This window comes from Rhinolophus hipposideros, assembly GCF_964194185.1.
Source record: "Rhinolophus hipposideros genome assembly, chromosome: 11".
Classification (NCBI taxonomy): Eukaryota; Metazoa; Chordata; class Mammalia; order Chiroptera; family Rhinolophidae; genus Rhinolophus; species Rhinolophus hipposideros.
This window is the reverse complement of record NC_138057.1, coordinates 36,052,933-36,075,961: the sequence shown is the minus strand read 5'-3', so window position 1 is coordinate 36,075,961 and position 23,029 is coordinate 36,052,933. Positions and strand designations below refer to the sequence as shown.

General features: G+C 40.6%; 1 protein-coding gene across 5 annotated transcripts in view; it reads right to left on the bottom strand.

Moving 5' to 3' along the window:
- Positions 1-2,139: 2,139 nt before the first annotated feature.
- The window catches only part of TJP2 (tight junction protein 2), a 112,546-nt gene continuing 91,656 nt past the window's right edge, over positions 2,140-23,029 (bottom strand). For 3 of the 5 annotated variants that reach the window (XM_081066259.1, XM_081066262.1, XM_081066258.1), the window contains 12 exons: positions 20,376-20,484; positions 18,816-19,026; positions 17,962-18,149; positions 17,258-17,353; positions 16,315-16,394; positions 15,698-15,908; positions 9,827-9,927; positions 8,381-8,593; positions 7,063-7,173; positions 5,517-5,849; positions 4,057-4,142; positions 2,140-3,127 (listed from right to left, as the gene is read on the bottom strand). In XM_081066259.1, the coding sequence (XP_080922385.1) occupies positions 2,962-3,127; positions 4,057-4,142; positions 5,517-5,849; positions 7,063-7,173; positions 8,381-8,593; positions 9,827-9,927; positions 15,698-15,908; positions 16,315-16,394; positions 17,258-17,353; positions 17,962-18,149; positions 18,816-19,026; positions 20,376-20,484 (1,905 nt within the window). In that variant the 3' untranslated portion in view covers positions 2,140-2,961. The remainder of the gene's footprint in view (positions 3,128-4,056; positions 4,143-5,516; positions 5,850-7,062; positions 7,174-8,380; positions 8,594-9,826; positions 9,928-15,697; positions 15,909-16,314; positions 16,395-17,257; positions 17,354-17,961; positions 18,150-18,815; positions 19,027-20,375; positions 20,485-23,029) is intronic. The other 2 variants (XM_081066261.1, XM_081066260.1) reach the window with 1 other exon arrangement.

The window sequence follows — 23,029 nt, the reverse complement described above, 5'->3', positions numbered from 1 at the left end:
AGACCTCCAAAATCATCCTTGCAAGTAAGTGGCCATGATTGCATGATACAACCTAAGACTTCACAGGACAAACAGAATGAGGAAGGGGAGAAAATGCCCAACAACTTTCCCCTTGGGGACATCCTCAATCAGATCGCGCCCGTCACATCTTGTGCCCCACACTGGCCTCCCAAACAGCAGGCGCCCGGACAGAGGACAGTGACCACCACCCTCACCAGCTTTGGCTTCCCTATTTTGTTATTTTTCCCTTTCCTCATATGCCTAGCTCCCATTTTTTCCTTAATTGTACTACACATATATTGTAGGCAGCCTGAAATCCTTCCCTGAACAAAGCAGAATATGAATGGAAAGGGGGGGGGCAGAGACTGGTGGTCTCTCAGGCACACTGTGGGGACATTATGGGACATTATGCACCACTTGAGGTATCACAAAAAGGTGCTGGATCCAGATGACAGCCCAGCTCCTGCTGAAGAGCCTCCTTCCCTCCCTGCGTTTGCAAAAGGTCTCATTCCTGTATACGAAGGACATAAGCAAATTAAATCATCACGTATTTAACCACTGTGTTTTTTCTATCCACAAAAGTGCCTTTCATTTACAGAATATGCAGACTTGAGTCAGTGCTTTGAGGACTGCTCAGAAATTCAAGGTTCTGAACTACAGGGTTCATGAATTTCAGCACCCAGATTGAGAGAGACACAACTGAGGATGTATTTATCATGTAACTCAGTTATGAGTAAGCTGAATTTCTCACTCGACTAAAACACAAGCTTAATGCTTTTATGTCAATTCATATTGTAAAAGACCATTAATATGACCAAGATTCTTCCTTTCCTAAATTCAGTATACTTTTGATTCATACAAGCCTAAAGTTCTAAGCTGTCTTGCTTAAATTCTAAACATATTTTAGGCTTTAAAGAGTGAATGTGGGAGTATAAATTGATGCAACTTTTCTAGGAAGCAATCTGGCAATAAACATTAAGAGCCTTAAAAATGTTCTTATGCTTTTGCTCAGTAATTCCACTTCTGAGAAATCTACCTGCAGGAAAGGATTGAAATGTTGATCATTGATATTAAAAAATGGATTATATACAGAGGCATATTTCATGTAAAAGAGGGAAAAATACTGGCAACAATACAGCCAATTATAGCAGCAGTCTATTGATGGAGCAGTCACACAACGTATTATTTTAGTTATTTGTAATGATGTTTGCATGAGTTTTAACTACCTGAGAGCAATGTTCATAATAGAACGTTAAATAGAAAAACTAAGAAACTGCAAACACAGTTTACCCCAAATATAACACACACAGATATCCACAAATATACAGAGGGTACCAAAAAAAATGTATACACATTTTAAGAAAGGAAAACAACTATATTAAAATTACACTGATGGTAACCACTTTGAGCACCTCTTCTAATTGCGGAAGTAAACATGACTTGTATTCATCTTTTGTTGTCAGTATGTATTGACCATTACAATTTTAATATCGTATTTTTCCTTTCTTAAAAAAGTGTATACACTTTTGGGCCAACCTCTGTATAACTGGAGGGAATGCACCAAAATTATGAGGAATGGGATTATTGGTAATTTTTGTTTGTCCTACATCTCCATTTTCCAATGTTCAGCAGTGGGCATGTTCTCACTTTTACGATTAGTAAGTGAAATAAAAGTTACATTTAAAAATAAGAATTAGGGTCCAGCCCAGTGGCTCAGATGGTTGGCGCGCCATGCTCCTAACACCGAGGTCGCCGGTTCGATTCCCACATGGGCCAGTGAGCTGCGCCCTCTACAGCTAAGATTGTGAACAACAGCTCTCCTTGGAGCTGGGCTGCCTTGAGCAGCTGGAGGTTGGAGGTTGGTGTGAACTGCGGGGGGGGGGGGGGGGGGGGGGGGGGGGGCTGCTGAGTGCTGCTGTGAGCCAGCCTGCGAGAGCTGCCCTGAGCTGCTGTGAGCAGCCAACCAACGACGGACTGCCTCAGCCGGGGGAAGTGCAAGGCTCATAATACCAGCATGGGCCAGGGAGCTGTGTCCTACACTAGACTGAGAAACAATGGGGCAGGAGTGGGGCAGGGGGAGGTGGAAAAAGGGGGGGGGGGGCGCGAAGAAATTAGTGTAGAAATCCAACACAAAGCAAATTAATTGATTGCAATGTCCTCCTTTTTATTAAATTATAAAACTGTTGTCAATACACACACTTTTGGAAATAAAATGTGGTTTTCTTGAGTATCTGCTTTTGTGGAGCACATAGTTTTATACAAACAAAATTTCTATACTTATATCTTGGTCTTCAAGCTGTTTAGCACTGGTAGCCAAACTACCAATAATAGCTCTGATATATACAGTCAGAATTTGTGGAAAATATTACAAAGACATACGCCTTGAAAAGATGACACAGTGCAGAGGAAACCATAGCTATTAAACTGGTACAAAAATTTAATCAAAAGGTTTTATAGTCCATTATGGCTTTGCATAAAGCTTCAAAGGGAGAAAATTTAAGACACTTCTCATCAAAGGCACTTATAGAGTTGTAATAAAATACTTCTTTGAATTTAGTTGGAGTCCGACAGTATTTTTATTCCTTTTTTTACATTTTGTCTCACACTGAAACAGTTCTTGAAGACAGACAGCTATTAATGAGGAAAAATAGTTATTACTTCTTAATATACATGTTAAAAATATGCAAACAGAATTAATACAGATTTTGGTCCACTGAAGCAGGTAACAGTATCAAACTGTAGTGTTTCTCTGAATTCTGAGCAAAAAGCCATAATCTCCCCAGACCCAGTCCCACAAATAGAGACGTCAGTTCTGAATTTGCATTGGCTGTCCCCTGGATGGGAGCTCAAGGTCCCACATTTGCACAGTGCATTTTAACTGGAAAGAACATCCCGTGGCTCCACAGGTGTGCTGCTCTGAGGTGGCAGCAGCGGGGTACATCAGAGTCAATTCTCAGACATCTACAATTCTGTGTCCCGGTACCGGGATGCCTGGCCATAATAACCGCGCTTTGAGTGTTCTGACAGCTGCTGGCGGTATTCTTCCTCCTCCACATCACTTCCATAACTTCCTCTGGCATCTTGATAGAGTCTGGAAGGACCTTTCTGTGGCTCAGGGGGTCTGGAACTAAAAAACACATTGAGAGGGCTAAATGCTCAGTGTGCAATCACCCAAGATGGCTTACCCCTGAGCCACACTCTGTACTGACAACCCAGGGACACTCCTGGCCTCACTTCAGGTTCACAGTTATGGGGGTGGGGATGGGAATAAATAGGTCAAGGCTGATGCCCACCTGGGTAGTGAGAGAGGAAGACAGCAAGGTGCTCCCATCCCTAACCTAGGTATTCCCTAGCTAGACCCAGGGGGTGGGGGCTCTCCAACTCTAAGTTCATTGGCACAAGGGCCACAGTTCAATAGGTAGAGACATTTGCCGTTAGTTTTCCATTGCTGTGAAACTACACTCTAGCTTCCAGTCAAAAGAGCTACAAGAAATGTGATTTATTTACTTATTTGTTTACTATTCTCGGAAGCAGGAAACGATCCAGTGTAAAACCTCAACAGGAAGATGCTGTGGTAATTCCTAGTGCTTATGTAGCATTTTTTAAACGCAGCATCTTACTAATACCAGTCAATGGATTGTTACCCTCCCTTCAGACCACAGTTCAGCCCAAGTGGCCTGACTTTGCTAAGTGATGGAAAGGAATTAAGGAGCTTGGCTAAGAGCCCAGAAACAGTAGCAACAAAACAGGTCTAGGCCCCAGGAATTTTGCTCATGTGTTATTATCCTAACACAGTTTCACCTATCTGTGCTCCAGTGTGTCAAAGGGGACTGACTTGAAATATCAATGATTACACTTTGTCAGAGTTTTTGCACACAAGCAAAATCACCATGAAATTTTGATTCTGTAATCTTTACAATTAAATTTGTCTAAATAAGTTAACCACAAACAAAAAAAATCTTATTACTTTGAAATGCAGGTAAAAAAAAAATTATTAGGAGTCCAAGTCCTAGGAAAGCCCCTCTTGTAGACCTTTACCTGCCAAGCAGCCCTTACCCTGAGTACTGGGGCAGGCCAGGATCTGGCTTGTGGGTTTTCATCGGAACTGCATAGATATCCGGATGCTTCTGAGCAATTTCAATCTGTGGTGATTAAGGAAAAAAATAATAAGAGGGAAAGAATGAACCATTAGATAGTCAACTTGTTGATTTTCTGCTGGTCCCATTTTCCAATGCCATTTCAAGGAGAAGAAGAAAACCTGAAGCAACTCTCTAGTTTCCATGCTGCTGTGTGATGTCCAGTGGTACATGTCAAAAAGGAAAAATGTTTTAAGCAATGAAATTCTGACACATGCTACAACATGGCTGAATCTTGAGGACATTATACTAAGTGAAAGAAGCCAGTCACAGATGGACAAATATTGTATGATTCCCATTATAGGAGGTTGTTAGTCAAAATCACACAGGAAAAAAAAGAAAAAGAATGATTACCAGGGGCCGATGGGGGCAGGTGTCAAATGGGGAATAACCATTTAATAGTTTAATAGATGTAGAGTTTCAGTTGGGGAGGATGAAAAAGTTCTGGAGATGGATGGTGGAGATACCTGTTTCCCCGAAAATAAGACCTAGCCGGACAATCAGCTCTAATGCTTCTTTTGCAGCAAAAATTAATATGAGTCCTGATATTATATTGTATTATATTATATGAGACCAGGTCTTATATCATAGTAAAATAAGACTGGGTCTTATATTAATTTTTGCTCCAAAAGATGCATTAGAGCAGATTGTCCTACTAGGTCTTATTTTCGGGGAAACATGATAGTTGCACAAGAATGTGAATGTACTTAATACCAACAAATACTTAAAAGTGGTTAAAATGGGAAATTTTATATTGTATATATTTTACCACACTAAAAGAAAAGAAAGAAAGAAAAATGCCAAGAATCACTGCTGATGTTGTGACAAACTTAAATGAAGAAAACTCCCAGGTCCACTGGGCACAATATGCTCCACAGACCTTTACATAAATTCTTTGACTTTTGAAAGGTTATATCTGCACGTGGTACAAAAATACAAATAGTATCAGAAAGTACAATTTATGGACGTATCAATTGGAGAACCCAAGATTTGCTTGGTTTCTACAATGGCAAATCTGGGAGCAGATTAGAACTCTGCGAACAAACATACCAAATGTTTTAACAGACAATAACTCCTGAGAGGCGCTGATTCTTGTGTCACACATTCCAGAACCCGACATAAAGTTCTGAAGTACAAAGAGCAGAATTTTATTCACCTATCGTGTGAGGCTTTCTTGATGGGAAGAAACAGGGAAGCACAAATCGCTGACAGTCTGCAAATGACACACACAGGATGTGCCTTTGGTGTCATGCATGTGAACATCCCTTTTATGTCGCTGGCAGTGGAAAAAGGACTGCGAATCGTTATACTGAAATGAAGCCCATTTAAAACACGGACTGTTGACGCGCTAAGATAACCTAATGGTGTACAAACAATTACCCTTGCATTCTGCGCTTCTTGGAGCTCTTGCATTCTCTGTAATCTTGCCTTGTGATCCATCTTCTCAAATATTTTCACTTTGCCCAAGACAGACTTGGGTGTGTTATCTTGCTCCTCACTGCCCTCTCCGACCTCCTCACTCTCCGGAGGAGGGACGGGTGTGGAGGGCTTCAGTATAGACCGGCCAAAGGCAGGTTTCGCTGCAATAGGAGGAGGATGACTCTTGGCAGATGCGCCGGGAATTTCGTTCCCAGCAACAGCTGGGGGGGAGTTTGACTTGTATTCGTAGGACCTGGAATAGTCAAAGGACTCTTCTCGGTTCTGGGTTCTGGCCTGCAGAGAGCAATGACATTATTTTTACCTTGGGCTTTCAGCTTATTTTCACATCTATATTAGTGATTTAATACACTCCATTTCCTGATCAGTTTCCAATGGTGGTCAACAAATACCATTCCGACAAAGAATCAAATATGGCAGGGCAAACAGCCACTGGGCGGGCACCCTGATCCCTACCTCACGGCCTACAGAAGAGTATGACGAGCTCTGGAAACGAAGAGGATTCTGAGGAAGTGCTGCGAGCCCTGCATGTGCTAGAGGTAGACCAGAACTATATCATACTGGAGGAAATTCGAATTTGGAAGGTGACCTCAGAACAAGTCAGGCTTCAGGATGGAAGAGAGGGTCCCTGAGTTCACACCACACTGAGGGCACATGCCCTGGCCTGGAGGTGAGGCCCAAGTTCAGTCACGAATGAGACTGGGGTGGGAGTGGGGAGGGCATATCACGCTAACGGCCACTCTCCTTCCATACTTCGATCCTAGGCTTGCTTGTAAATTTTCACTAATATATTGGATGAGGTCACTAATTATATTTGATAGCTCACGTAATCAATTATTACTTTCGTCTCATCTAAAATATTGAGTTAAATGGAGAAATTTGATTGGGTTGTAAGGTAAAAACTATAGTCATAGCTTTGATTCAAAGAGGAGACAAAGAATCATATGACATACACCCCTGTGTTCTGATAACTGATTCTGTTCCGGATAGCGATTTATTTTAAAAAATCAATTAAGCTGCCATCATAATAAGAGGCATTATAAGCAATGGTGGTGACTGGTTTCTTTTTCTTTTTTTTTTTTTTCTTTTTTTTAGCAAATCATCAGTAAGGATTTTCTGGTGCATCTATTTCAGATTGTGGGCAGAAAACTCTAATTGGACAGAAAAAGAAAAACAGATTCTGAGATAGCTGATTCTGAGCACGCAGTATTTGTCAAACTTCCCTTTCTACATCAATTAATTAATTAAAAAATACTAACAATCCTAAAATTGTACACTCTCCTAAGCCTTCCTTTCCCTCCTTCCTATCTTTTCACCCTTCTCTAATTTTTGGATTCACCCAATAGGCCCAAAAGGCAGGTTCTGATAGAGATAGTCAACAACATAATTCAACACCATCTGATTGTGCGTGCTCTTTCCTGGCTATGTCGGGAGCTCCAGGGGCGTCTGCTTCCTTTTCCTTCCCACGCTGGGCTTCCCAGCCACGTACCTTGGGCGGCTCTGGTTTGAATGCCGGGGGCGGGCTATTGTCCCTAAGTTGATCTCTGCTAGTATCCCTCCTCATCTGAGCTCGTGGCTCTGGGCTGGGTTTCCTTATGCTCTACAAGACATAAAGGTTCATGCACAACAAGAACATCCCAGCAGAGAGAAAGGAGCACTCGTCTGCTCTGCTGGAGTTCTGAGGACTCGGCATAAGTTCAGATCTGAGGCTCATAACCTGTATAAGCTGAGATACTGACTCAGTGCTTCTTTACTGTAAAGGCAGATACCAGGCATACTTCCATTACCAAATGCTTAAGGTACATTTTTCAACTAAATGCATCCACTGTTGTAGTCTCTTCATTAAAAGTACAAAACAAGTCTAAAGCTAAAGTCTAAAATCTCTTTCGTCACATACAGCTGTTAACATTTTTTAAGCATTAGATTATCTATATCTGTAGACATTGAGGAGTTAATTTACTCTCTGTAAGTTGTCCAGTGGTATACACTAATTTTTTGTCATGGTGGATTTTATCCCCACCTTCAACTTAATTTTCAGAACTTCTGTTTCATAAAGAATAAAAGCATTCACTGAAATGAGCTAAATGGCTAAAGGGAAGTCCATCGCAATAATTATCCAATTATATGGATAATCTCACCTACGAAGATCATTATCCCAATATTCTCTGAGGTGCAACTAATAATCGCTCTGGTTTTAACTCAGTGCTTGTCGATGTGATTTCTAGGATCACAGAAGCTGTCTACTCACTGGCCCGTGGATGCACTGTATATGTGATCAGGCGTATATTTGATTACAAACTCAATTCAAAAATTGAAATACAAGAGAGAAGGAAACTGATGGGGAAACACTCAGGAGCTTTGGCAAGATTAGAAAGGTTAAAGGTAGGATGGAGAAGAAAAGGCAAGGATACCTAAGAGTACAGAGAGAGAGAGAGAGAGAGACCTAATCAAAGGTTACAAGTAAATACAACAATATTGTATTTAAAAAATCATGTTCCACCTGTAATTTGGACGTCGGCTCATAAGGCCGTTCAGGTTACCCTCATGCCCAAGGGCATCGGTGTGAGGAGTGCCGATCACTCATCGTCTCCCAGCGCCTGGTTCCTGCCCCGCTTTCCCATGGACCACTACTGCCGTCATGCAGGCATTAACTTGGAATGAGACTCCCTAGAAGTCATCTGTTTCAACCCTTAGGAATACCTTCTACAGCACCCTGAATTAACAGCTGTCGAGAAGAATTCAAGTGAAACACCAGAACCTCCTTTTCCTGCCCGTGGCCTCGCAGCCTGTGGCCTGCCTCGCCTCACCTCCTCATGCTGCACCGGCTCCGAGGAGCGGGTGATGGAAGACACCAGCGGCTCCTCAGCTGGCTCATCCAGCTCATTGTCAGTGTAGGCGCCTCCTTCGCCGTCGGTGTCTTCAAAGTCACTGATGAGGCGGCTGTCGCAACTCAGATAGTCCGCGCCCATGGCGGTTAAGTAGGACATGCGGTCTTCAGGGTCATCATCCATCCCTTCCATCTAGAGGAATTTGTTTCGGAGGGTCAGTGGTGTGTGCCATTGGCTCATGGGAGTGGGGACTCAAGAAAATTCCCAAGGGCACAGCCAAGTGACTGAAACCGTGACATGTTCTAGAAAGGAAAGTCACCTTTATTTTCCTGAAATCACTTGGCTTTAAATAACTGTTAATTTTTGTGCAGGGACTCAAATTAGGAACTCTCCACCCTATCTATGCTCGCTACTGTCCATCCTATACACTGCTACTGTGTCACGCTTTCTCACTCCTCAGACTGTTGTGCTTTTCTTCCAGAATCTGGCTTCTCTCAAGCTTCTTCTGCTGGTACTTGTCTCCTAGGCATAAATGCATACTGTCTTGTGCTGCACACCTCTTCATTCAGCCACCAGATTCTCAAATCCTTGAGGGCAGAAGCTCTGTCCTATTCAACTTGTCACCACGGAGGCTAGCACAGAGTCTTAGCGTGCTGTAAGGGCTCAGGAGATACTAGACACCTCGACTAAACATGTGGTTCCCAAAGGGCAAGTCTAGGACTCAACCAGTTCATTGGCTATTGACTCGCTTCCACAATGAAACTGTACCTCTAAAGTCTCACCAGCTACTCAGTTCAGCGGGACTACAGAAGATGAGCACCAAAGGCTCCTAAAGCCACAGGAAATTATACACTCTCTCTCTCTGCATCCTCCCTGCAGTACAGTTGTGCGTAAACTACATCCACCGATGAGAAGCTAGCCAATTTTAGAAGCCTATATGAGTTTCCTAACACCCTTTTATCATCTACTCAAATGCCTAGGACACATTCTCTGCCAACCTTCTTTCTCAGCAAATGATTCCACCTCCATTCATTTTTCTTCTTTCCATTAATTTTTAACCATGTTCCACATGCCCCTCCACCTCACCTCTCACCTCCACTCTGAGTTTCCCCCGTCCTTTGTAAGCCGTGGAGCTCAGCTAGAGATCTTGTAAGCTCTGATTAGTGTGCTTGGAACACAATACTAGTTACTACGTTAAAAGTAAAAAGGAAGTGAATGTAGGGTTGCATATATCACATTCTGCTTTTCTTTTAAAAGCCCCTTCATTTTATTACTTTTTCAGAGAATTTATAAAATTTCAAACTTGATTAGCTCATATGTTGAAATCACTTCAAATGGGCATGGCTTTACTACATTCACTATCCTCTTGAGAAAAGATTCAAAACGCGAACTCTCACCTCACAGCAGAGTATCTAGGCCACATACCTTTCCTTCAGAGACCCAAACTGCTTCTCCTTGCTGATGCTGAATTGCGTCCTTCAAGCTGCCAAACCAGCTATCGTTGGCTGAATTTAAGTTGATTGTAGCTATAGAAATGTAGGCAAAAATGTTTGCATCAATTTCCAGAGCAATGTTTACGTAAAAACTTATTTGACGTAATTTATACCCATTTCTGAGTTAAAACTTTGGCAAATCAAGAGAAAGTTCGCACATATTTAAATACTAAATCCCTTTAAATTGAATTTACATTACGTATGGATCTTATAAAGCCAAAAATGGACGGATTTCTTTTAAGAATGTCTATTTTTCAGAAAAGTTACCTTAAAAATACATATATACACATACATATATGTATGTATGTGTGTGTGTATATATATATACACACACACACATACATATATATATGTATGTGTATATATATATTTATACACATATATATATGTGTATATGTTTTTAATATATTCTTTAAAAACATATATGCATATGTTTTTAAAAACATATACATATATATACATAAAATATATATATATTTTTATACACATATATATATGTGTATATATATATGTTTTTAATATATTCTTTAAAAACATATATACATATATGTATGTGTGTGTGTGTATATATATATATATATACACACACACACACATACATACATACATATATGTATATATGTTTTTAAAGAATATATTTCCAGGAGCAAACACATCTAAAACAAATACAAAAGTACCATATTTTAAAGATCATTACATAGACATGCATATTATATAAATAAGAAAACTATTCACTAATGTGCTGGATAGCTCCAATAAAATACTGAAGGTAACATTTAAATGTATACTATTTTGATAGTGTTAAACATTTCAGAATATACATACAGGTGTATATTTAAGTAATGTACAGTTTCTACTCAGAACAAAACATATCTTACAGAATAGCACTTGCTACGGGTTGACCAAGCACTCTTCCAAATACCTTACACGGATTAGCTCATTTCAGGCTCACACAAACCTTGTGAGGTAGGAATTGCCATCATCCCCATGTTACAGATGAGAAACAGGCACAACAGTGAAAGTAACCAGCCCCAAGCCTCACTCCAAATAACTGAAGAGGGACTAGATGCAAACTCAGAAGTGTGCTTTTAGAGCCTATGGCCTTTGCCACTGCATGACACAGCCCATCTATCTAAAAACATGAAGTTAGAGCACCAATATAAAATACAGGCAAGTACAACATATGCAAATCATTCTTCAGCAATATGTATTTAGGGGCCAAGTGGGGATAAACCAGACAAGTAAACTGGTCCAGAATAACTAATTAAAATGGACCTAAAAGATCAAACAGCAGGGAAATTAGGATTTTTTTTTTCTGGTTTTACTACAATTCCAAAGACTTATATTAGAGGGTATAGCATTCTGTATAACACCCAAAAGAAAGTTGGGGCTTGCTGGTAAAAGTTGTTCAGCACCCTGCTCCATCTATCCTGAAGTCTACATAATTCACTATAGATAGCCAAAAAAGAACCATGAAAATAATTTTGTAAGCAACTATGCTTTCTTTCATTTAAGAAGTTCTAACACTGACCTTGGAAAATCCTGAATTAAGCTTACAATTTCCCTGGTTATTAATTATTTACAGCATTAGAATACACTGATACATTGGACAACTCAAGGAAAATTAACCTTGATTTCTTGGACTTTTCCAGCCTTACTATGGTACTTTGCAGACTTTTTTGTGCTCTTGGGTAAAACGTGATTCCATAATACTTAAGTACAGAAGTGAGACTGTACACCCCAGAGACAAAATGAGTGATTTGTATCCATTGCATACGGAATATTAAACTGCCTTTTTGAGCTTTAAGCAGGAATTTTCTGAGTATAGTCTATATTTATCATGAGGAAAACCTAATGTTGAAAGGGCCATTTATGAAAGCAGAAAATATGTTCGTGCCCCCTGATAAAACGAAAAAGGTCATAAAACCTCTTGCTGATTTGACATTGAGTCAAGTACATGAAAAGAAAAAGAAAAAAGAAAAGAACTTCACTGTTGCTAATTTCCTAAGCCCCATATAAAGGTAATATCTGATTAGGTTGCTAACATCTAACTCATGCACTTGACCTCTCTTTAACAGGTAGGCGCACAACTATGACGTTATTTTCCTTTGACTTGGAATCAATACCTTTGGTTTACTGTTGGCCTCTGCTTATTAGATCTCAGCCGGGAGTCCTGGAACTTTGAGGAGATCCATTCCCAGCCCTGGCACCCGTGTGGTTACTCCTCCCTCTCCAGCCAAGGAGGTTCGGAAGTGCCAAGAACAACAGCAAAAGGCGAGATTTAAGGCTGGACGGGGACGGAGGGAGGAACTGGGAATGACTGCTAATGGGCATGGGGTTTCTTTTTGGGGTGATGAAAATGTTCTAAAATTGATGGCTGTACAACTCTGAATATACTAAAAACCACTGAATTGTACATTTTAAATGAGTGAATTGTAGGATATGTAAATTAATCTCAGTTAAGCTATTCATGTGGCAGGGACGCCCTCTTAAACAGGCAAATGTCAATCAAGGTGCCTGGCCCGACAGCCCAACATCTTCCATCTACTTCCTGTGGTCTCCAGAGTCTCTACATTCCCTCGAGAAACCAACAATTGGTTCTTTCAGCTGGTATAATACAAGATCAATTTTTCCCCCCAAAGCTTTTTCAAAAAGTATATAACGACACAGAACTATTTTTATAATATGTAACATTGACAGATAATAAGTATAAAGTAGTATCACTAATAGTAATCAGTAGTGTTTGTTCAGCATTTCCAGAGTCTCTGGACTGAACTGAACAAATTTCATACTCACGAAACCTGTGAAAGCTTATAAAAGTGCTAAAAAACCCTGTGGTACTTTAAAAATCCCATAATTTTACACATAGGGTGGCCCTGCGTGGGTCTTTAAGTTCACAGTTCCATTTCCATGGTCTTTAAACCATGAACTGAGTGCTTCAGGAATTCCAAGAAAAGATGTAATTCAAACTTTATGTTTTAATAAATAACTGCTTTGACATGTACATGCAAATGTATTCTATAACAAAACATTTTAAGTTGGGGGTGGGAGGGGTCAACCTACCATTTTAACTTAGGTTGACAAGTTAACTTGCTTTTGGGCAAATCTCAGAACAAAGCTGCTTTTCTCATCTCCACTTAATTGTGGAGTACCTTGAGTTTGCAAGGACAACCACCATAACACTGTCATCATTACTCATCTGCAGGAAATGGGATTTTCTTGTTACTGTGCAACAAGGTAAAGAGGATATTGAGCTTCGCGAGACTACAGGAAACACAACTCTTGGTTTTGAATTATGTGTTCATCAAAGCAGCTCTATTATTCCTACTTATTAATTCATAAAAATGCCATAAATTTAAAATCAACTAAAAAAAAACCTCTCTGACTCTGGAGCAACACAATTACCACGTGGTCTGGCTGAGTGAGACTTGGGGAACAGGAAGCACTTAGTGCGGCGGGCCATCCATGCGGCTTTGAAGACTCCCACGTAGAAGTTTAGAAGAATACTGTAAAAGGCCATGGGTGGACAGCTGGGGCTTGTGGGTAACAGTTATCTGCTCCCTGCTTCATCTGTCCTTGAAGACTGCATAATTCCATAGCAGAGCTGGCAACTTATGGTGAGAGCAGGTCACTTCAAAGTTCTAGGTGAAACTGGACGCTACATTTCCATTCCTGCCTCGGACTCTAGTTATTGTAAAAATTTCAACCTGTTGATTAGCTTAGGCAAGAAATGGTGTGGTGTGCCAGAGGTAGTTCTCATTAAGTCACGGTGAGGCCCTGCCCATTGGCTAGGCCCAAGGCTGCCTTTGGCACACAGAGCTGGGTAATGTACGGTCCTCGTGTTAAAGGATCTCATAATCTGTTCGGGAGCTGAATCAGGATTTGTCAAACCCTCTACGCACATGAGCCCCTCCAGGTCCTCGATCAGACGCAGCCAGCAATTGTGGTCTGGACTCCAAAGAGCAAATGATGCTGACTCCAAGCTGGATAAAGGGAGGGCCCGAGAGTCACTGGCTAAGCTTCTGCCCTGCCTCCCCTGCTTCACCAGCCTCCTTCAGCCTGCTTCTTCCTCCACAGCCCATTACCGCCTTTCCTGGTGTCTCGTATCCTCACATGAACCCCAAATTCAGCTCTCTGAGAAAAGCCTAGCCATTCAACGGACTTAAGTGAAGGTGGAGAGTGGGGAGTAACGAAGTAGACGTAGGCTTAACATGCCACAACCACGTGAGTGTTAGTTAAATGGACAAATTATCTGTTAAATGGAGGAATTGCACTATGTGATACCTTTCAGCATTAGAAAAATACGTCTGTGCTGTCACATATATAGAATATGGGACACAGAGTCAGAGACACCAGTTTCAGATTGGGCTTAACTATACATTAGATGTGTGACTTTGCAAAAGTCACCTTTCTCATTGTCCAATAAGACAGGGCACAGGAAAGGCTGTTCCACTATTAGCTATTACTATAATAAAAAATAATAATGACTACTATTGTTATAGTATTATTACCATTATTATTATTACTGGCAGTACAAACAACAGAGGAAAGATTATGTATGAATAAATCAAAAGCACAAGCTTTTATGAGTCTACATTCACAAAATTCTAGTTGACGATGGACGACTCCCTTTGCATTTGGCTAAAAGACCTGTTACAGTATTTCACCGTAGTGGTATGTAGTGCATTCAGTCTTCAACAAGAAAAGCCAGTGACAGTAGAACAAGAGTTTAAGGTGGACATACACTCATTTACACCCTCCCCTCCCTCAGTGTCAGAGATGCTAAATATGACACAGGCCGATAACGATTGGTGCTGGATTCAAAAGAACTATCATTGTCCCAAAGATATTACATCCGGACAGTCTCATGTGGCTCCCACAACCTTGCATGACCCACAACTTCAATAACCCTGTAAGCCCTTAATTATACCATATTCACAAAACTAGTCACTTATATCAGTAGGGGACATATTCAATTAATAAAACTTATCATATTCTTAAATCATTTTACTTTCATGAGTAGTGGTGGGTCTTCATTTCAGGAACTTTAAAAAAAAGACTCTATTATGGGAAATTTAAACATACACAAAAGTAGAGAGAACAGTTTCATGAACTCCTGTGTACCCATCACCTATGGCCCAGTTCAGCAATTCTCAGCTCCTGGCCAGTCTTGTCTACAGCCCTACTCACTCTCCTCCCTAAAGATTACTTATGAAATCCTAGACGTCATATTACATCACCTGTAAATATATATTAGGTCATCCATAACTATTTTATTTAGTAAACATTTCTAAAAGACAAGGACTCTTTTTAAAAAAATATTCACAATATCATTATCATCCTAAAACAGGAGTAATAAATCCTTAACATCATTGAATATCCAGAGTGTTCAAGTTTCTACTGTGGGGACATTTTTTAATAATAAAAACAAGTTCCTAACACTTTGTAAGTTAGTGCATGCACAGATGGTAAGGAGAGAACAATGACACAATTGATACAGAGATGTAGGCGTTAGGTGGCATGCTAGGCTCAATCACCAGCCTTGCAGCCACACTCATCAAAATGACCACTTATTGCATGTCATGTATCTTTATGATCATTTTCAAAGAAAAGTCAAAGTTACATGTACAAACACCATGAGACGAATATACTCATTTTGTAGGATTAGTTACTTTTCAAGGAGTGATGAAGAGTATTTCAGATTACTGTTCTCCACTCAGATGAGTTTCTTATTTCTTCTTAATTTTTCAATTCTCTAATTTTCACTTTGGAGCAAAGAGACTACATTTGAAATTTCACTTACCTGTAAAAAGATGTGCACAAGTTTTTTTAAGCTTGTTGGCTTGATCATATAACTTGCGAGAACTTTTGTTGGATGTTGGATTCAACCTTTGTCTCATGGTTTTGACACCTTGTCTAGAGTCTGGGTTGAAAAAAATCACAATCGGAAACCACTGAGTATAATTCAACAGGTCCACAGCTTTGGGAGTCACATCCAACAGTGCATGCTTATCCTGTTAGAAATGGGAAAACGTTATGTATATGGCATGTAAAATCATATAGCACCGAAGAGTTTGTCTCAATGAGTAAAGGCTGCATCAGATAAATCTTGTCAATTTAATTCAAAACGCAGAAAACGTTTCTCTTCACATTATATCCAGTTATTACCAATCTATTAGAATTACTGAGAAAATGAATTAACAGGTTATTTGGTATCACACTGAGAACTCAAAAAACCAACACATCACTACTATAGACTATCGACTAGTTTCCACACAACGAAACAGCTTGCGTTTACACTCATTTTTTTATCATTAACATTTAATGATTATTAAAACACAGATTCTATTCTAAAAAAGACTGCAGCAAACCATGACTTAATTCTTTCAGACAACATGGCCTTCTGATGAATTTTCTCACCTGTTCAATAATTTGCCGTACGGTATTTAACCGCACTACCCCGCTGGATTTCTCAGATCCTGCATCTTTTGGTTCTGTTTCTGCAGAAAGCAAAAACAAGGGATTAAATAATGTTTAATGTCAGTGACACGCCAATACCCCAAACTACCATGAGCAATGCCTGAGATAAGGTGCCACCTAATGAGAGACAATGGGAGGGACCCACACCAGCTGTTTAATGAAAATCTAATCATGAGGAAAACAGGCAGTCTCACATGTAAGGCAAGTGGCTTGAACTCTTCAAAATATCAGTCACCAAATAATTTAGAAAAAAGGAGATGACTAGAAAGACATAAAAATCAAATGTATTGCAGGATCCTTGGTTGCATTCTGAATTTTTTAAAAAGCCATGAAGGACTACATCGGGACAATTGAGAAAACTTGAAAAACTAACTACATGCTAAATACTATTATTGTATCGGTGTTAAATTTCTTGGCTGTGATAATGGTAGTGTGGGTGTGTAGGAGGAGAATGTCTTTATTCTTAGGAAATTCACAGGGATCAAAGGTATTTATAATGCCTGCAACTTAAACTTTCAAATGGTTCAGAAATTTTATTTTTTATTTTTATAAGATTTTTATTAAAATATAGCTAACATACAATATTACATTAGTTTCAGGTGTGTATCATAGTTACTCAACAGTACCCACCTAGCACTATACATAGTTATTACCATATGATTGATTATATTCCCTATGCTAAAGAAGTGATCATCATGGTAAGGCCAGCACAAATGATTCAGAAATTTTAAAAAGTGTGTAAGTGTGTGTGCCTATGGAAGAAGAGTGTATATGGAAAAATGGTGACTTCAGGTAAAGTTAATGGGTGTTCATTTTTTCTGTATGATAGGTATTTTTCAAAATAAAAATTTTGTGAGGAAAAAGAAATCACTGACAGACTTACTAGCAGTTTGGAACAGGTCAGGTAACTCATTTGCCAACTTTTCCAGTGCTATATCTGCTATGGGGCCAAATAAGACCACAGGTCTCTTGAAACCAGCTGCAATGAGACAAGAAAGGCCATGAAAACACACACACTTCCTTAGCTGTTAAAATAAGAAGCAAAAATATTTTATAGGCTATTGATAACATGACTAAATGAAAGAAAGCATGTATTCTCCCACCCCCAATTCAGCCCAGCTACCATGTTTCCCCGAAAATCAGACCTAGCCGGACCATCAGCTCTAATGCGTCTTTTGGAGCAAAAAGTCTTATATTAATTTTTGCTCCAAAAGACGCATTAGAGCTGATGGTCCGGCTAGGTCTGATTTTCGGGGAAACACGGTATTTTCTGAAGAATATGCCTTCATTTCCCTGACTGTCATGAAAGATAAACTTTGCTACAGGTAATATATAAAAACTTTTGAAGGGCAGTATTGAAAAAAAATAAATAACTGAGGTTGTAGAAATAGGCCTCCATTTACAAGTTTGCACAGCTCACTTTTTTGTTAGTCTTATTTTGTGTTTGAACATGATTCCAACTCTATAACCTGGCTTTGGTCTAAATGATAACGATAAGTTTCAACTTGACAGTTCTAATCTAAAAATGAAGAAAGAGAGGCTCAGAGCCCAGTCGGTTCAGTTCCTGGCCCCACCTGCCCTCCTCACCTTCTCGTAGCAAAACCCTCTCATAGGCCGGGAACTTGGTGCTAACTGACACAGCAGCGGTTAGGTCTTCCCGACTCTTCCTTAAGTTCTTCTTCACGCCAGATCTCTGGCCGCGCATTCTCCAGAAATCTGCCCTGTCACCAGCGTTGTCTCTCTGGGCATTCTGAACACTGGCCATCTGTTCAGCTCTGAAGGAGGAAATCACAGGAAGTAAATCTCTAGAGCTAGAAAAGGTGCATGTCATTCAGTACTTCTCATGAACTTGGATTAGAGAAGATGCATCTTGACAATGAAAAAGTTTCCCAGTGTAGGAAATGTGGGGACTCTCTCTTCCCGACAGAGGCAGATAAAGGCTGGGTTCCCATAAAATCTACCAGAAGCTCAGCAATAAACACACTAAATGCGGCTTGTTCTGACAGGACGGCATACAGTAAACAAGACAGGAAACCCGTGCCCAAGTACAAGTGTCTTTCCTATTCTCCCCACTGCCAGCCAACCAACAAGTGTGCACTGGGGTAGAGGATGAGAGCCAGGCACTGGAGAGGGGCAGCGTATCCGAGAGGTGTGCTGGTGTGCTGCAGCTACTCGATGTCCGATCACGATTTTGCCTCACGGAATTCGTTCAAACACCAGCCCGTCGCAACCACCCACCGAGTGATACCAAATACAGAAACCAGCTGGTGGCTATTCCACAGTTCCAGGCCACTCCTCATAAACAAGAAGAAGACGATGGGAGAGGACATGAAGACAAATAATGAAGCCATGTGTTGCATCGTTTTTTTTTTTGGGGGGGGGGTGATTGCAATTTATTTGTGGGGAGAAAGTGTATAAGAGGGGCATGTGGGGTCAGATACCTGCTTTTGTTGGGGATTAAGCCTTTCTCCAATTCGTTTCCGATCCTCACGGCCAGCCAGTGGCCCAGCTTGCCATCATACAGCGTATCTACCACTCGGAAGACCTCCCCCCTGGTGAAGGCCAGGCTCTGTGGAGTTTCCTTCTCACATTCAAAGTGGCTTCTTATAAAAAACGAATCCCCTCTGCCACAAGCCAGTATGTCTCTATACACTGAAACACAAAAGCATCATTGTATACTGTATTCTGCTTAGCTAGAGGTCTTTTTTCCCCAATTACAGTTAACATTCAATATTATTTAACATTAATTTCAAGCGTTCAGCATAGTGGCTAGACATTTATATAATTTATGATTCAACCCCGCCCCCCTCAATTAGTCTATTGGCACTATTAACAGTCTACCTGGCACTATTAACTATATTCCCTATGCTGTATTTTACACCCCCATGACTTTTTGTAACTACAAATTTGTACTTCTTAGTCCCTTCACCTTTTACACTCAGCCCTCCAACTCCCCTCTCATCTGGCAACCTAGAGGTCTTTTCTTAAAGAGTTATCAGCTTCTCCTATCTCTGATTACCCTGTTTACCTTCTCTCTGTTTAGTGAACTCAAGTGTATAGGCCCTATGGGAATCATGGCTCAAACAGGAAGAAGGATAAAAAACTATCTTTAGGAGTTGCTGTGATGGTTAATTTTATGTGTCAGCTTGGCTGGGCCATGGGGTGCCCAGATATTTGGTCAAACGTCATTCTGGGTGTTTGGGGATGAGATTAATGTTTAACTTGGTAGACTAAGTAAAGCAGACTACACTCCCTGGCGTAGGTGAGCCTCAGCCAATCAGCTGAAGGCATGAATACAATAAAAAGCTGAATCCTCTCCTGAATAGGAGAAAACCAACTCTTCCTGCCTTTGACCCGGTACATCAGTTTTTTTCTTGTCTTGAACTTAAACGGAAATATCACCTCCCCTGGGTCTCCTGCTTGCCATTCACCCTGCAGATCTTGGGACTGGCCAGCCTCCATAATCAATCAATCAATGACTCAATCAATCTCTAAACACAGAGACACACTGGTTCTGTTGCTCTGAAGAACCCTGACTAGTACAGTTGTCAATCAACCCTCGGAAGCAGAGAAGGAAGATACCATCAACCCTCATTTTACAGATGACAACAATGAGGCCTGGAAAGGTGAAGCCACTTGTGAGACTGATAAGGGTTAATGTGGGAGCGGACCAGTGAGGTGGCTCTTTGCACCCATCTATGGAAGGTGTGAAAGACTCAAACATAACTCTAGGCAGTACTTACAGATGAATCACTGTTCAGAAAAGCAGTTTTATTCCAAATTAAAACAATTAGTGAAATTTATTTCAGCAGGTGCACAAAAAAACACTTCTATAGAAAAATTAAATGGTACCCAGATTGTCTCCAGAGATTAGGTGTTAAGATCTACTTCAATTTTTTTAATACCTAGATTTACCTATTCTGATCCCAAGTCTCCTCTCTCATCCACCCCACTATCTTCCTCCCTCCCCCGCCATTAAACTAATGACCAAACTTGCTCACCATCAGCTCGGCTCTGAGCTAAAATGGTCACCATTTCACCTTTGGGGATTTCTAACAGGTAGAGGACAGCATCCTCCCGAACCAGCCCTCTGAAATCCTGTGTGTTCACCTGATAGGAAGGGCAAATAGGAAGGAAAAAAAAAAAAAAAAAAGGTGTTTATAAACAGGTGCCATCTGAATTTTTCATTATCTGTTTGGCCTGCCCAAAGCAAAATCCAGATGTAAAGAAGTCCTGTATGTCTCTACACAAACCCTCCCGGCACCCTGCTATGGGCATGGGCTACGTGGGCAACTCCACACTTTCCTGCTTCCCCACACTGCCAACAACCCTTAGGAATATACATTCCATCAAGGGCTCGTCACTGGATCAGTCGCAAATTTTTTGTAGTTGTGTGTGTCTCCCTGTTTTCTTTGAGTCTCCCAGAGAAGTGGCCAGGGAGGTAATAGGTAATCGTGAAACAGATAACTGTAATGCAGCAGGACGTGGTGGGGTCTACGGCAAACCGGCACGCTGGCTCAGCTTACGGCGTGAACCCTGTTTTTAAGTTGGTTCAAAGAAAAGCCCGAACATAAGCATTCTGACCAATTCTACCTTTCTCCTACAGCTTCTATTACCTAAAAGGTGTTTAATATGAGTTCATGAGACTGAAGTGCATTATTAGCCTTACATGGCAGGCCATTAATTTAATATATAGGCTTATATATCTAAGCTTCTGACACACACGTATTTCTGGCAAGGAGCCCCCATTTATTCCCCACTGACCGAGGTGGGGGACACTGTAAACAGCTTTTGGAAGATACGTTAGAAAGCAAGTAAAATTGAAATGTGGCACAAAGAAAAAGACATTTTGGTATCTTTGTTCTGTACCTTTAAAACCATTTTAAAAGAGAATAATTACAAGTAAATAAAATGCAAGCATTATTTTAAAGTACTCAATATTTCAATAATGTATTACAGAAGTGACAAGATACAAAATTCCTATGAAATATTTTCTTCACTCATTGAGCACTATAGAACCCTTTAATCGAAGAGTAATGCTTTAGTACTGAAAAAAGAGCATTAACTGAGTCTAATTTATTTAATGTTAGAATTTATGATTAAATGAAAATAGGCAGTAGATGAAAACTTACTTGGTGTTTTTAAAATAAAGCGATTTGCAAAAGCAATCAAGTTAACTTTTCCTTTGAAACAATATTTAGCCTTTAAGACAACTGTCATTCCCATTTCTCCATCCCCCCAATTAGGGACCATTGCACTTTGGTATCTAACCCTTTCTTACGCCATTTCATTTGCAGATCTGTGTCTGTGTCTATATAGGGCCACACGTAGATTTTTAGTGCACTGTATATGCTTACGTATATTTAAATCAGACAGGGCCACACGGCTGGCGGAAACCCTGAAGTTCCCTCTGTCGTTGTCTAGGGTCACGTGAGACCCTAATGGTCAAAATTAAAGCACACATGGTAGCTACATTTAAAAATCTACATGGTTAATGGGCAAACTTAGAGGAGTTCTTTTCTCTTTTCCATCTCCTAAAAGTTTCTGAAGGAGAAATGACAACCGTATCAGATAAATAATAAACAAAGAGATAATAAAGCCCAGCACAAAAGCACGTCTAATTCGGTTACTTAATACGGCACATAATTCTGCCACAGCACACTCATGTTTTCCTTCCCCATCTCAGGCTGTCACCTTGACAAAAGAGCTGCACTTAAAAAACCGGCGACAGAAAACAGCGGTAAGTATATGTTCACAGTTCACCAGATATATTCAACTTGGCCATGAAAGAGTGCTGAACTAAATTCAAGTCAAAAAAGCCAGGGCAGCACTTCGATACGTGAAGGTTAGAGTGTCCAGTTCTCTCCAATAAATATCCTCTTTCATTATCTATTTAGTAGTCTACAGGGTCTGCCGTGTCTGCTGGGAGCCTGAAGTGGATTCTGTATCAGCTAAACTTATGACTGTGCAGAAGTTTCTCTGCCCCAGCAGACGAGCTCTATCATTTTCACCCCTTTGTAAACCTGACGGCTCCTTTTGTGGTCAACAGAAAATGTATTTATAACCAAGAATGAGGACCATTGCCTGACCTTCAGAGGATAATTGCAAAAAAAGCCAGTTCCCCAAGTTTCTTCCTTGTCTCCAGGTGATAACAGGAAACAAGACATTTTCTTAAGTATAAAGAAACACTGCCCACCATAGCTTGTAGTTATGGCAGCGACTCTCCCCGTCTTTCACAACTTACAGAGAGGTCACGCAGTCAAGCCCTGAGGTCAATTCTCTATTTTCTTTCTTGAAAATTCAGAAAATCCCCCCGGGGTACAAAATTATTGTACCCTTGAGCCATTCATGAGCAAAGGCTTCCAAATTCCAACCTGATTTCCTATGGCCCCACACTCGTTAGGAAACATGCTTTTTCTTCTTTGGCATCAGCCCAAGAGTAAATTGGTATGAGCTGGCACTCGGATGGGATTCTTATCTGTGGCACTTGGTAAGTGGTGTTTCCTAGGATCATGTGGTACCACGAGGTTCACTCAGGTACACTTAGTCTTCTAGGATCCTGCCCAGAGCCAAAGAGGGTCTAGAATGTCACTGGAAAGCTTCAGCAAAGCTCATGATCAAGGTTTGCCCTTCATCTGCTCCAGAAATGAAATCT